At 43.1% G+C, this 15,398-nt stretch overlaps 1 protein-coding gene across 3 annotated transcripts in view; it reads left to right on the forward strand.

The window, feature by feature from the left end:
• CHD6 (chromodomain helicase DNA binding protein 6) overlaps positions 1 to 15,398 on the forward strand; it is a 227,244-nt gene that overhangs the window by 183,810 nt on the left and 28,036 nt on the right. For all 3 annotated transcript variants that reach the window (XM_060079536.1, XM_060079538.1, XM_060079537.1), the window contains 3 exons: positions 873 to 976; positions 6,678 to 6,807; positions 8,487 to 8,547. In XM_060079536.1, the coding sequence (XP_059935519.1) occupies positions 873 to 976; positions 6,678 to 6,807; positions 8,487 to 8,547 (295 nt within the window). The remainder of the gene's footprint in view (positions 1 to 872; positions 977 to 6,677; positions 6,808 to 8,486; positions 8,548 to 15,398) is intronic.

Raw genomic sequence — 15,398 nt, forward strand, 5'->3', positions numbered from 1 at the left:
ACTTCAGCATTGCAGAGGCACCACCCCAGGCAGCTGGGAGGTGGGACGGAAGAGCCATCCAGATGGATGTTCTTCCCCAAACCCCAGAGCCTTCAAAAGAGTAAGGACGGTGCTCAGACAAATAAAGCCAATCAGCTAAGGGTCCATGTGAGCTCTCAGACCATGGACAGAAACTCAGAGAGGGGCTCATCCCTCATGTCTGCTCCCTGGGGTGAGCTGTGTTCATCCCTTTGGCCAGAAGTTTACCCAGCAGACCGTTAGCAGACCCTCACTGGGAAGTACCTCCTACTGTGGCTGCTAGCCTCTGAAAGGCTCTCTTCATACCCCGCGTGTAGCAGTGCAGACTAGCTTGTTCTCGAATGGTGCTTGGGGTCTCCAAGGGTTGAATCCAGATGATTTGGGCACTTTGCAGCATTTGATCCTGTATGAATTCAGACACCTGAATGCATGTATCATGTATGAAGTCAGAAGGGGTGTTCTGCCTTCACATAACCAACGTATTGCTGGCTTTTGCCATGGCTGTCAACCGAAGAGGCACATTAGAGCCACCTGACACGTGTAGAGCCCACAGCCCCACCCCAGGCTGGCTGACTATGCGTTCTTCACGAGGTGCTTTCAGATTCTGCATCATCCAGTCTGAGTGGAGCCTGAACACCAAGTACATCTGCTGATGTAGCTCCCTCTGTAAACCAGGGGCAGAGCCCTGGTTAAGGTATCTTGGCCCCCAGCTATCTGAATCCTCTCTGTTGTTACTTCAGATTCTAAGCATGCAGCCCAGGATGTGGCTTAGTACGAGGGTTCAGGCCGGGAGCTCTTGTGTTGTTTTCTGTCTGTGTTGAAGGCACTCTGAGTCCACACCCTTCCTTCCACAGGGAGCTGGAAGTGCCTCTGCCCGACATCGACTGCGTGGAGATCCCAGTGGATTGGTGGGATGCCGAGGCTGACAAGTCGCTTCTGATTGGCGTGTTCAAACATGGTGAGTATTTCAGTGAACATTTTCTCTTTCCTGAAAAATTGCATAGGCCTGTTCCATGTCTCTCTTAGAAAGTAGAGCCTCACCTCTGTCCTCTCAGAAATTTGGCTGGATGAATGTGTGAGTCATGAAAATATAGCAAATGTAAGTATCAGTGAGGCACTTTGAAAGGGTGGCCACAAGGGCTTTGTTCAGTGTTTATCTTCCTCACTAGCCTCACCGCACCATTGTGCATGGGATTGTTCACTCTTACAGTCCCAGCCTCTGCCCTAGTGCCTGTCACGTGGTAGGCCCCAGGGTTTCTTGAATAAAGCAGTAAATAAATGGGGGAAATGTTAGGTTTTAGCATGTCACATGTATGCAGAATTCTAAGGTCATTCTAGCTAATCTACATATTCCTAGTATGTATTTTTTGCCCTGTTGGTATAAAAATTCAGGAACAGTAGATGGCATAGACGTCTTTTTTTTTTTTTAATGTGGAAACCTAGAGACCAAAGGGGACTGAGAGAGGTTTTTGAATAGCTTGGAAAAACTGAAATAAATGTCCTGTTTCTTCATTTCTGGCCTTGTTCTAACTACCTGCCCTTGCTTTCAGCCAGCTGTTAAAATGAATAATGAAAGTCCCAGGTAATATCCACTGTAATGTGCCTAATACACACTTTCCCTGCCAGGTGAATTAGCCAGAATTTTGAACTGGAGAGCAGGGGTTGAAGTGGGAAGAGTTAGGTGTACTTGGCTTTCACTGCCAGCTCTGCCACTGACTAAATGTGTGACCTTGGGCAAGTCATAAACTTCTCTGACCTATTTCCTCACCTGTACACTGGGGAGAGTATCAAGACAACCTACCTGGAGAGTTGTTTGAAGATAAATGAGACAGTATATGTGGGCGGCCTAGAACAGTGCTTAATGCATAACAGGTGCTTGGTGCTGTCCACTGTCACTTATTCCTCTGCCTTTGAAAAGTTAACTGTCTTTCTAACACATGGCCTATGAGTAGAATTCTTCAACATTTGCGGGCCAACCTGCAATATTTACGTAACAACCACGCGTGTACCTATCTTAATGAAGAATCCCTTCAAAACATAGATTCTGGTGTTACAAATGCAGGCTTTGGGAGGGTCTGGTGCTGTTGAGAGCCCTTTATCAAACCACTGGGGTAAGGGAGTCAGAATCAAGATGGCAGAGTAGGAATGTCCTGAGCTCACCTCCTCCCACGGGCACACGGAAATTACACCTGCTTGCAGAGTAGCTGTCTCTGAGAATGACCTGAGGACTAGCAGAAAAGATGTTCCCCAAATGAAGACATAAAGAAGGAGCCACAACAAGATGGGTAGGAGAGGCGGAGGTGCAGTCTAGCCTGGGACCCACACCCCCGGGTTGGTGACCCACAAGCATCAGAGGACAACAAAGAACGAGTGTGGACGAGGATGTGGAGAAAAGGAACCTTTGTGTACTTTTGACAGGATTGTAAATTTGTGCAGCCACTATGGAAAACAGTATGGAGGTTCCTCAAAAAATTAAAAATGAAATTACCGTCCAGTCCAGCAACTCCACTTCTGTATACTTACCCGAAGAAAACAAATACACTAATCCAAAAAGATATGTTCATTGCATCATTATTTACAGTAGGCAAGATATGGAAGCAGCCTAAGTGTCCATCAATGGGTGAAAGGATAAAGAAGATGTGGTATATATATATACAATGAAATATTATTTGAGCATAAAAAAGAATGAAATCTCACCATATGCAACAACATGGATGGACCTAGAGAGTAATATGCCAAGTAAAATAAGTGAGGCAGAGAAAGACAAATGCTACATGACCTCACTTTATATGTGGAAACTAAAAATCAAAACAAATGAATAAACAAAGCAGGTGCTTATAGATATGGAGAGCAACATGGTGGTTGCCAGAAGGGAGGGAAGTGGGTTGGTGGGCAAAATAGGTAAAGGGATTAAGAGATACGAACTTCTGGGCTTCCCTGGTGGTGCAGTGGTTGAGAGTCCGCCTGCCGATGCAGGGGACACGGGTTCGTGCCCCGGTCTGGGAGGATCCCACGTGCTGCGAAGCGGCTGGGCCCGTGTGCCATGGCCGCTGAGCCTGCGCGTCCGGAGCCTGCACTCCGCAGCGGGAGAGGCCACAACAGTGAGAGGCCCGCGTACCGCCAAAAAAAAAAAAAAAAAAAAAAAAAAAGATACGAACTTCTATTTATAAAATAAGTCATAAAGAATATGGTCAGTAATCCTGTATTAGCTTTGTGTGGGGACAGATAGTTACTAGACTTATTGTGGTGATCATTTCATAATGTATTTAAATGTCCAGTTATTCTGTTGTACACCTGAAACTAACATAATATTGTACACCAGCTATAATTCAATTAAAATTTTTCAAACCACTGAGGTTAGGCTAAAGCAGTGCTGTCCACTAGAACTTCCACTGATGACAGAAATGTCCTGTTTCTGCGCTGTCCTCTACGGATGCCGCTCGCCGCATGTGGCTGTTGAGCACTTGAAATGTTACTAATACAACTGAGCAACTGTATTCTTAATTTTATGTAATTTTAATTAGTTCAAATTTAATTAGCCATATGTGGCTCCTCTGCTGGACAGTGCAAGGCTAAGACTCAGCTCTGAAATGAGAAGAGGAACCACGTGACCTCTCCATGAAGCACAACGAACCAGTCTCTTATCGGAAATGGTAGAGTCAATCTGATGATATCTAAGGTTACTTCCAAATCTAAAATTCTTCTGCTCAGTGAAGCAGCTCGCAGGGTTGCAAGTAAATAATTCCTAAGTGTTTCCTGAGCACGCCTGTGAGACTTGAAGATGGTGCCTCACCCACTCCGTTCAGGTTCTCCCAGTTGAGTGAGCTCTGGTATTCAGGGTCAGAGCTGGGGGGCAGGTGCCGGGGAGGTGATGCATGCAGTGCCTGAAGTACCTGGTGTAATGTGATGAGCTTAGCAGACATGCTGTGAAGATGGGGAAGACTTAGCCTCTGTACCCAGTGCTGGGGGACTGGTGTTAAGCCACACGTGCAGACTGGCTCACTCTTGGATGGAACCAGACCCGTGAAGTTGGACAGTGACATTGGAGTCAAACCTAGGCTGGGTTGGACCGATGCCGATGCTTGGCTCCGTGGGCCCATCCTCCTTGGTGTCTTGCGTAGTCCAGATCAGATCCTGCTCCTGGCGGGGTGCTGCTCAGCACCCAGCAGACATTCTGTGAGCCTAGGCTTAGACCTGTCCTCACCTGGGTAACACACCTCATCACCCCACGAAACAGCCCTCTCCACAGGATAACCAAACCCACACAACGTGTCTTACCAGGTGACAAACTCCCAGATACCCAGCAGCCGATGGAGATGTGATATTTTCAGAGAGCCAAGCTGTCTGGCGTTTACTTTTCAAGGTTCTATCAGGAGCTCTCTCTGCCTCGCCTCCAGGCCCTGGAGACATAGTATGAGCTGTAGAGCTGCAGCTGTTTTCTTTGTTAAGAAATACACAGCTGTTCATCGTTCAAGGCTTTGTGGATCTTCTACCCCACCCCAGACATAGCCTGCGACGACCCTGCTTAGATCGGAAGACCAAAGCCCCGGTTCCATCTCCGAGCTTACCACCGTGGAAGAACTGGCTGGAGCTTCCGCTTACAGCAAGAAGGACCCTGCAGCAAATCTGCTCTGAATGATGCTGTTGACCGCTCTTGATCGCATTAAGAAATGGCGGCCGCCTGTCTAGGGCAGCCTGGATTTATGAAATACTCATCAGGCTATGGATTTTAGTATTTCTGTTCATATTCTTATAGAGGAACTTCTAGACTAAGTGGAGAGAGGCAAGCAGCCTACGCCGCCTGTTGCTCTATTTATGTCTTTATGTTGCTATTACAGCTCCTACTACTGTCTGTTCAGGACAGTTGTTAGGGTTTTCTAGGGAACTGGGTCAATCACTCTTCCTCGTCTCCAGCTTCATAGCTGGTTGAGAAATAGAAATACCGAATTTGTCTAGACTTCAGGCCTGCACATGACAAGAAGAAGTCTGCAGAGCAGAGACTCACCCAGGCAGTAGACACCTGAAGGCACCCAGGCCTGCTTCAGCCCTGTCCAGCACAGCATGCGTGAGGGCAGGACCCTCATGGACAGTTAACCTCCCTCCATGGTAAAGGGTCAGAGGAGGAAGCTTTCACCATCTCAGCTATGAGATAAAGCATCCCTCTTTTTCTGGGGAGGGGAGGGGGCAGGTAGAGACGATGGCAGGCACGTCCTCAAGACAGCAGGAGCATGGAGGGCATTTCTGTTGTGATGTGAGCTGAGGCAGACCATGGGGAGAGGGTGAGGATGGTTCTTCCTACAGTGATTATTGGAAGAGAGTCTGGGCCAAACTGACACATCCAGTCAGCGGTTTGTTGAGTGTATACAGTGCCAGGCCCTGTGCTAGGTACTGAATGTATAAGGATGAGTAAAAACAGATACAGCTTCTGTCCCTGGGGAGCCCACAGTCTCATGAGAGAGGCTTACAGTAATCAAACAGTTGCCCTAAGGAATAAGTGAATAAAGAAGAACATAAGGCCCCAGTTTCTCCTGCCATATGCCTCGTGCAGGCAGCACCTGTCATGGAGATGGCAGAAATGTCACTTTGAATTAAAAGATAAAGCACCTGCAGCTCCTCAGATAAAAAGTACCAGGTGCTGCTTACACATGAGGGCTAGAACAGCAGCAACAGTGATATCAGAACAAAAACCAATATAGAAGGGAAATACCCAACAGAGTAAAATCAAGTCTGTTACTAGCAGCCCAGCCGGTATTCATTTTAGGTACAGCATCTTACATCACCTGTGATGGGATCTCTCTGTACATACTACAGAGCTAGAAATTGACTTAGCTAGGGGCAACATGGAAAGGGTTTTGATGATCATGAAGGAGTTTCCCCCAAAATAGTTCGATATGACAATAGCTGTGACCAAATATTCCTGTCTCATTATAGGATTACATTAGATTCGATAAAATAACAAATTGTCGTGCATGGCATCATCAAATTAAAAGGGATATTTTTCATTGTTTTGCCTTCTGTCTGAGGTCTCTATTCTGGATCAGAAATCCTGCATCTGTTTTTGACTCTGGGGATATGGCGAGAGGCAGTTCCAAAGCCCTGGCCAGTAGATTAGGATTTCATATTGAGTTTGTGAATATAGAGGGAACGGGTCTGTTTTAATCCAATCGACAATCACAGTAGTCCTCTTTGTATTTCATCCTTTGCATCCATTACTTTGCACAGCTTCCCCTTCTAACACATGGGATAAAATTGGACCATAACAAAACTAGGCCTGTTCGTGAGATGACAAGATAATAGGGTGACCAGAGTTGGAGGGTTGGTGAGGGAAGAAACTGCAAAACCAGCTTGCCTGATTCCCTTGCTGTCCAGAAGACACAGACAAGTGGGAATTGTATCTGTATCTTGTGTGTCTTCCCGGACACAGAATATTTACATCAGCTTTCATTTTGGGGCAAGCACTACTTCCTCAAAGGGGTACACTTTAGCGCAAGGATCTTTCCCTGACAGGAAATCTTACAGGATCCGGTTATTTTTAAATCAGTATTTTTTTTATCGTTTTGCGTTTTATTTAATAAGGGAAACAAAATGACTGTCTAGGGCGCAAGGCAGATCTTGTGAGTTCTGACATGACCTCTTTGTTCCTTGTTACCCCTGATCAGGTTACGAGAGGTACAATGCCATGAGAGCAGACCCAGCACTTTGCTTCTTGGAGAAGGTTGGGATGCCAGACGAGAAGTCCCTTTCTGCAGAGCAGGGTGTTACAGATGGGACCTCAGACATTCCCGAAAGGTGAGAAGCTTCATGGGCCAACCACAGTGTGACTTGTCGCGCCACGAATCTCTGACCGCATACATCCAGCACTCTATAATAGCCTCTTCCTCACGGTCTGGCATCTCCCTTAAACCTGAACTGCCTTCCAGAATTGCTGCTTTGGTTACATCCTACGATGCCTCAGGCTTTTCGCTTGAATCCCAAACACTTTGAACCAAATACCAGTTCCTGTCCTTCCTGAGTTCCCCAAGCTGACCCCCATCCTGCCTACTCCTTAATCAGGCTCGTCTGGCCAGAGGATTCTCAAGGAAGAATTCAGACTTCTCATAACTTCTCATACTTGGCAGAAAGTTAAGAAGCAGTACAGCAAGTTCAGGCTTCCTGACCTTGAAGTGCCTCAGAAGAAATTCCAGTGTTATTTAAAGATTTCATGGTCCATGAGTAAGGTGGACTTAGGAGCCACTGCTTGATGGCCATGGCATTCAGGTCTTATCACTGGGTTGTGTGCAAAAAAGTATGAAAGCGTCCCCTTTGCCGAGTTTTAATTACTTTGGGCATAACTCCAAAATGTGTAAATTCATAGGAAAGCTAAATAGAGAAAAGCTGTGGTTTTCATATATATATATATGTATTTGGAAAACATCGCATGTATCTCTTAGCTTGTGTTTGGTAAGCTTTTGGTCTGATCTTCCCCCCAAAAGTAGCATTTCCTAGGGCCACAGGCAAGCCTGGACACGAGGGTACACAATGCCAGGCCCCCTAGCCATGTGCTAAGGCTGAGAAAAGGCTGAAATACATTTTCCATCTGTGCTTAGCTGCTGGTGAACATCCTAGCTATCATAACGTTCTCTGCCCTGAAGATAATAAAGATGCATTCAGAGAGATACTAACAAATGCCCGAAGGACCTGTGGTGTTAATGTTGGGCACACGGGGTCAGGGAAAACACCACCTGGGGGAGGTACCCGAATGTGGCTTACAGCTTATATCTTTGGGTGGGGGTGCTGTTCTTTCTGTGGTTAAGCAATGAAGGTAGGAGGCTCCTTCTGCCCCCAGGACCTGAACAACAGAGAGAAGAATATTTGAGACAGGAATCCTTCAAAGTTGATTTTACCAGGGATCGTGAAAAACAGGTAGGCATCAGCAGTAGTTAAGCTCACAAGGGAGAGGACATTAGGCAGCTGATCTAGGGGCGAGCAGCTGATGGTCCGGAGGGCAGCGTCCTTCCTCAGCAGGCACAGCAGAGCTCCCTTTCAAGGAAGTGACGGCTGCTAAATGTGAGGAGCAATTCTGCATCCATGGTATCCTACTGTGGGATCTGGGGGTCGGCACATCAGGACTCTTAGTTTGCATGGCTGTCAGCCTCTAGACTGTTCTTTTATCAAAGCCGCTTATTCAGACAGTTCTTGATGGGCAGTAATTACCTTTTTAAAGATAGCATCATTGTTGAATAGCCGGCCTCTGAACTTGCCTGAGTAGATCTTGAGTCTCATGCTAAAGTCTCATTTGAGTGGAAATCATTGCTCTTAGAAGTTGTAACACTGGAAAAACCAAGATTTTGAGGCCTGTGGGGAAAGGGATCTACTAATATTCTCTTTGGTCAGTGATTCTGGGGGATTTTCATGCAAGCATCCTAGTTGCAGAATAGCTCCTAGGTGGTGTGTGATGCTTTTTATTATTTTTTTAAAATTTTATTTAGAGGCAACACAGATAAAGAAGACAATACAGAAGACAAAGTAGATGGCCTCCAGAAACAAATGGTGAGTCAAATGTGCTGTGTTTGTAATCCACACTATCTTTAATATCAAGAGAGACATCCTCATCTTGGTATATTGGTCTTTGGGAACTTGATTGCATTGCCGCAGTTGCATTGCATTTTCCCCAACATTTTATTGTAAAAATTGTCAACTCACAGACTGCGTTGCCCTTTTATTCTAATGAAACTTTTGCTTTTGAGGTGACTGTAGATTTTAGATGGGATTGTAAGATACAATACAGGGTGATCCCGTGTACCTTTTATCCAGTTTCCCACCAGGCGCACATCTTGCAAAACTATGATACAATATCACAGGCAGGATGCTGACATTGACAGAATCAAGATACAGGACATTTCCACGACCACAGAGATCCATCATGTTGCCCTTTTATAGCCACATCTATATCCCTCCTACCTTCACCTCCTTTTTAATCCCTAGCAACCACTAACCTATTCTCCACTTTTGTAGTTTTGTCATGTTAAGAATATTATATAAATGGAGTCATACAGTATGTAACCTTTGGGGCTTGGCTTTTGTCACTCAACATAATTCCCTGTAGATTGATCCAGATTGTTGTATGTAATGATAATTCATTCCTTTTTATCACCCAGTAGTATTTCTCCCTTCATCCATTGAAAAACATCTGGGTTGTTTCCAGTTTTTCACTATTTCAAGTACCTCTGTAAACATCTGCATACAGATTTTGTGTGAACTTACATTTCCATTTCTCTGGGGTAAATGTCCCGGAGTATAATTGCTGAGTCATGTAGTAGTTATATGTTTAGTATTTTCAAGAAACTGACAAGCTGTTTTCTAGAGTAGCTGTACCATCTTACATTCCCATCAGTGATGTATGAATGATCCATTTTCTCCTCATCTTCACTGGCTTTTGGTGTTGTCACTAATTTTTATTTATTTATTTATTTATTTATTATTTATTTATTGGCTGCGTTAGGTCTTCCTTGCTGTGCACGGGCTTTCTCTAGTTGCGGCGAGCGGGGGCTACTCTTCGTTGCTGTGCGCGGGCTTCTCATTGTGGTAGCTTCTCTTTGTTGCAGAGCACGGGCTCTAGGCACACGGGCTTCAGTAGTTGTGGCATGCAGGCTCAGTAGTTGTGGCTCGTGGGCTCTAGAGCGCAGGCTCAGTAGTTGTGGTGCACAGGCTTAGTTGCTCCGCGGCATGTGGGATCTTCCCGGACCAGGGCTCGAATCCGTGTCCCCTGCATTGGCAGGCGGATTCTTAACCACTGCACTGCCAGGGAAGTCCCTGTTTCTTAATGCGGTTAAAATATGGCCTATGGAAAACTCCTCAAGTTGGCTCCTGAGTTCTTTTGACATGATTCAGTCAAATATGGAAAAGAGGAAAACTATGAAAAATTCATACATATACATATATCCCCTCTTCTTTAGATTTCCTTCACATTTAGGTCACCACAGAGCAATGAGTAGAGTTCCCTGTGCTATACAGTACGTTCTCATTAGTTATCTATTATATACATAGTAGTGTATATGTGTCAATCCCAACCTCCCAATTCATCCTACCCCTCCCTTCTCCACCCTTGGTATCCATAAGTTTGTTCTCTATATGTGTGTCTCTATTTCTGCTTTGCAAATAAGTTAATCTGTACCATTTTTCTAGATTCCACATATAAGCATTAATATACAATGTTTGTTTTTCTCTTTCTGACTTACTTCCTTTTGTATGAACATCTCTGGGTCTATCCACATCTCTGCAAATGGCACTGTTTCATTCCTTTTTATGGCTGAGTAATATTCCATTGTATATATGTACCACATCTTCTTTATCCATTCCTCTGTAGATGGACATTTAGGTTGCTTCTGTGTTCTGGCTGTTGTAAATAGTGTTGCAAGGAACATTGGGGTGCGTGTATCTTTTTTAATTATAATTTTCTCTGGGTATATGCCCAGGTGTGGGATTGCTGGGTCATATGGTAGTTCTGTTTTTAGTTTTTTGAGGAACCTCCATACTGTTCTCCATAGTGGCTGTATCAATTTACATTCCCAGCAACAGTTGAGGAGGGTTCCCTTTCACCACACCCTCTCCAGCATTTACTGTTTGTAGATTTTTTGATGATGGCCATTCTGACTGGTATGAGATGCTCAGCATCACTAATTATTAGAGAAAAGCAAATCAGAACTACAGTGAGGTATCATCTTGTTACCCTTTTGATGTCTGCAGAATTTATAATGCTATTCCCTGTTTCATTCCTTATATTAATAATTTGTGTCTTCTTTTTTTCTTATTATTCTTGGTAGAAATTTGTCTGCTTTATCTTTTTAAAGAATTGGAACTTTGTTTCATTGATTTTTCTCTGTTTTCTATTTTAAATTTCATTGATTTCTGCTCCTTATTCTTTTCCTTCCAGTTTTGTGTTGTGGTTTTTTTTTTTTTTTTTCGGCTGCGTTGGGTCTTTGTTGCTACACACAGTCTTTCTCTAGTTGCAGTGAGCGGGGGCTACTCTTTGTTGCAGTGCATGGCTTCTTATTGTGGTGGCTTCTCGTTGCAGAGCACAGACTCTAGGCACACAGGCTTCAGTAGTTGTGGCATATGGGTTCAGTAGTTGTGGCACACAGGCTTAGTTACTCCATGGCATGTGGGATCTTCCCAGACCAGGGCTCGAACCTGTGTCCCCTGCATTGGCAGGTGGATTCTTAGCCTCTGTGCCACCAGGGAAGCCCCTCTGTTCTATTTTCCTCTTTTTCTAGATATTTGGGGTGGGAGCGTAGATTACTGATTTGAGACTTTTGGGCTTATTTAATGTATGCATTCAGTGCTATAAATTTCCCTCTCAGCATTACTTTAGCTAGGTCCCACGATTTTTACTATTTATTATAAATAGTAAAATTTGTTGTATTTCCATTTTCATTCAATTAATTTTTTTTCCCTTGAGACCTTTTCTTTGGCCCATGGATTATCAGACGTGTGTTATTTAATTTCCAAGTATTTGGAGATTGTCCTATAATCTTTCTGGTTTTTATTTCTAGTTTGATTCCATTGTGCTCAGAGAATACACTCTATTATATCAGTGGTTTTAAATTTGTTAAGTTATTTTTGTGGCCCAGGATATGGTCTTTCTTGGTATATGTTGCATGGGCACTTGAAAAATATGTGTATTGTGCTGTTGTTGGGCAGAGCGCTGCATAAATGTCAGCGCAGTCCTGTTAGTTGATAGTGTTGAGTTCTTCTGTATTCTTGCTGATTTTCTTTCTAGTTGTTGAGAGAGGAGTATTGAAGTCTTCAACTATAATAATGGATTTGTGTATTTCTCCTTTCAATTCTATCAGTTTTTGCCTCACGTGTTTTGCAACTCTGTTGTCTGGTGCATACACATTTAGGATATGTCTTCTTTGTGGGTTGACTCTGCTGTCAATATATAATGTACCTGCTTGTGTCTGATAGTTTTTTTTTTTTGCTCTGAAGTGTACTTTATCTGATATTAATATAGCTACTCCTGGTTTCCTTTGATTAATGTTTGCATGATATAACTTTTTCCATCCTTTTACTGACAGCCTGCCTATTTGAAATGAGTTTTCTATAGACAGTATTTAGTTGGGTTATATTTTTTAATGCACCCTGTCTAGTTGGTGTATTCAGCCACTTACATTTAATGTAATTATTGATGCATTAAGCCTTAAGTCTGACATTTTGTTTTCTCCATTTTTTATTCTCTGTTTTCTTCTTCCTGACTTCTTGTGGGTTATTTGAAATTTCTTTCTGATCCCTTTTTTGATTTATCTATGTTGGGTATGTTTTGTTTTGTTTTGTTTAAGTTTCTTAGTGGTTATTCTAGATATTTCATTACATATACATAATAAATCACAGTCCACTGGCATCATCATTTTACCAGTTCAAGTGAAGTATAGTGTCCTTACTTCTAGTTTTGTCCCTTTATAATATAATTGTCTTAAATATTTCTTCTACATACATTTAGAATCATATCAGACAATGTTATAATTTTTGCTGCAATTCTGAAATATAATTGAGAAGATTCAAGAGGATAAGGAACATCTACTGTATTTACCCATATTTTTATTTACTTTGTTCTTCCTGGTGTCCCAAGATTTCTTCTTTCTGTTGACAGAAATTCCATTAGCTGTTCTTTTAGGATAGATCTGCTGGTGACAGTTCTTTTATTTTTCCTTCATCTGAGAATATCTTAATATCCCCTTCATTCCTGAAGGATATTTTCACTGGATATAGGATTCTGGGTTGACAGTTCTTTTTTTCAGCTCTTGAAAAATGTTGTGCCACTTCCTTCTGGCCTCCCTGGTTTCTGATGAGAAATCTTCTGTCACTCAAGTTGTTTTTCCCCTTAAGTAAGGTGTCTTTTCTCTGTTGCTACTTTCAGGATTTTTTTTTCTTTCTTTAGTTTTCAGAAGCTTAACTGTGATTTTTGTGTGTGTGGATTTCTTTGAGTTTATCCTGTTTGGTGTTTATCATCTTCTTGAATCTGTAGGTTTGTGTCTTTCACCAGATTTGGGGAGTTTTCAGCCATTATTTCTTGAAGTCCTTTTTCCTCTCCTTCTGGAACTCTGATGGTATGAATGTTAAATCTTTTGTTATAGTCCCACTGGTCCCTGAGGTTCTGTTTAGGTTTTTTTTTTTTTTTTTTTGGAGGGGGGTGCTGTGCCTCACGGCTTGTGGGATCATAGTTCCCCAACTGGGGATCGGACCTGGGCCACAGCAGTGGAAGTGCCAAGTCCTAACCACTGGACCACCAGGGAATTCCCTGTTTAATTTTTTTTTAATCTGTTTCTCTCTGTTGGTCACACTGGGTACTTTATATTTTTCTCTCTTAGAGCTCACTGATTCTTTTCTCTTTCTCCTCCATTCGCTGTTGAGCCTATCCATTGTGTTTGTTTTTGTGTTTGGTCTGGTTCATTTCATTATTGTATTTTTCAAATCAAAAATTTCTCTTTGGATCCCTGTTTCTTTGCTGAGATCTTCTTTTTCTTTGCTGAGATTTTGTGTTATCATTTGTGGCAAGTATGTTCAGAATTCCTCATTGAGGACTGCTTTAAATTCTTATGTCAGATAATTCTAAGACCTCTGTCATTTCAGTGTTAGCGTCTATTGATTGTCTTTTCCCATTCAGTTGGAGATCTTCCTGGTTCTTGATGTGATAAGTGATTTTTGATTGAAACCTGGACATTTGGGGTATTACATTGTGAAACTCGGGATCTTATTTAAAACTTCTGTTGTAACTGATTGCCTCTGACACCTCTGTTGCAGGGGAATGGGGCGGGGTGGGTGGCAGAGTACACCACCTTTTTACTGCCTGGTGGGAGTAGAAGTTAATGTTCCCAGTCAGCCCCTGAAGATACCCAAGGCAGGGGTGTTTCTCATTACTGTTGGGCAGGAATGGAAGTTTAGATCTCCACATGGTCTTTGCTGACACCATGGGTGTTGGTGACCGTATTACCACCTAGCAGGGATAAAAGTCCCAGCTCCCTACTTGGCTTCTTGACACCACCCAGCAGGGGAATGGGGTGCCCTGTCACAGCCTGCCAAAGGTGGAAGTCTAGAGTCCACCTTTAGACTCTAGAGGCCCACTCAGCCTTTGCCGGCATGGATGTGGTGAGCAGAAGTTTTTTCTGTGTTGTTGAGCTGAAGTGTAGCACATCTTGTCTTAACATTTTGTCCATTCCTAGCTTGCCCTTTTCCTAGTCCTTCAGTAGAGAGAGCAGGCTTTTGTTGGGGCTTTTTTTGTCGGTACCCTTTGTCATTTCCAGATAGCCAGCTTCTTTACCTCCAGATCTAGGATATATAAGGCAAAAAAGAAAACCCAGGAAACTCACCACTGTGTCATCCCATGTGTCCCAAAGTCCCTGGTTGGTCTGCCTTCTCTTCACCTTTCAGAGTTTTCTTAGGTTTGTTTTATATATAATGTCCAGGGGTTTTAGTTGTAAATATTGTGTGGAATAGGGAAATATGCATCTTCCCAGAAGCAGAAGTCTGTATTGCATTTTACAGATGAGTTTCTAGGGCTTTGCATAAGCAGACCAAAACCTTACTAGGGCCCCAGCACTATTTGACCACATTTTCTCTGGCTTTCAGTGGAGCAAATAAGTCTGTTAGAATTTCATGGGTTCTGTATCCCAGAGGTTACTGTAGCATTGTCCTTGCCTGACTCCATTACCAGAATAATCTTTCTTCTCCTCCTGATCACCAACCAAAAGTTTTCAATTCTCTTCTTTTGGTTCTAGTTTGGAGAATGGTATTTACTTTGGTTTCCATCAGCTCTGATTCCTGTAACAGTAACAATGACATCACTTTTCCAAAGTAAGAAATAATTATTTTTTGAAGATATGTTTCCATATCTCCTTGAGGTTTGTGAACCAGTGGATTGAAGCAAATCAGCATGAAGCTTCAGACCCTGGACCTGAAGGAAGTTGGGTTTGGTCTTGACAATTAAAATCTGAGCTCTGCCATTCTGGTAGAAGCTCTGCCTAGCTTCTACGGTTACTTCCTTTGTCTGGATTGTGGGATGTGTTTTCCCATGGAAATAACTTGAGTACCAAAGAAATGAAAATAGTACCTTAAATTCATATGGAACTTTACTTTTTCCAAAGCAGTTTTCCCATTTGTTTCAGTTGATCCTCACCTCAGCCACGTGAAGTAAGAGCTCCAGGTGTTATTGCCCTCATTTGAGAGCTGGGGAAATTCAGGCCCAGGATGTTAAAGGACTTTGCCAGATTCTCACAGCTACTAGATAATAGAGTTCAGACTAGATATTCTCTAGATATTCTGGCTTTTTTTTTTTCTGATCAGATATTCTTTTCATAGTCAAGAGAGTAGGAAGTGTTTTAGCTGTACGTACACACCCCTTCTCC

This window comes from Mesoplodon densirostris, chromosome 16, assembly GCF_025265405.1.
Source record: "Mesoplodon densirostris isolate mMesDen1 chromosome 16, mMesDen1 primary haplotype, whole genome shotgun sequence".
NCBI lineage: Eukaryota > Metazoa > Chordata > Mammalia > Artiodactyla > Ziphiidae > Mesoplodon > Mesoplodon densirostris.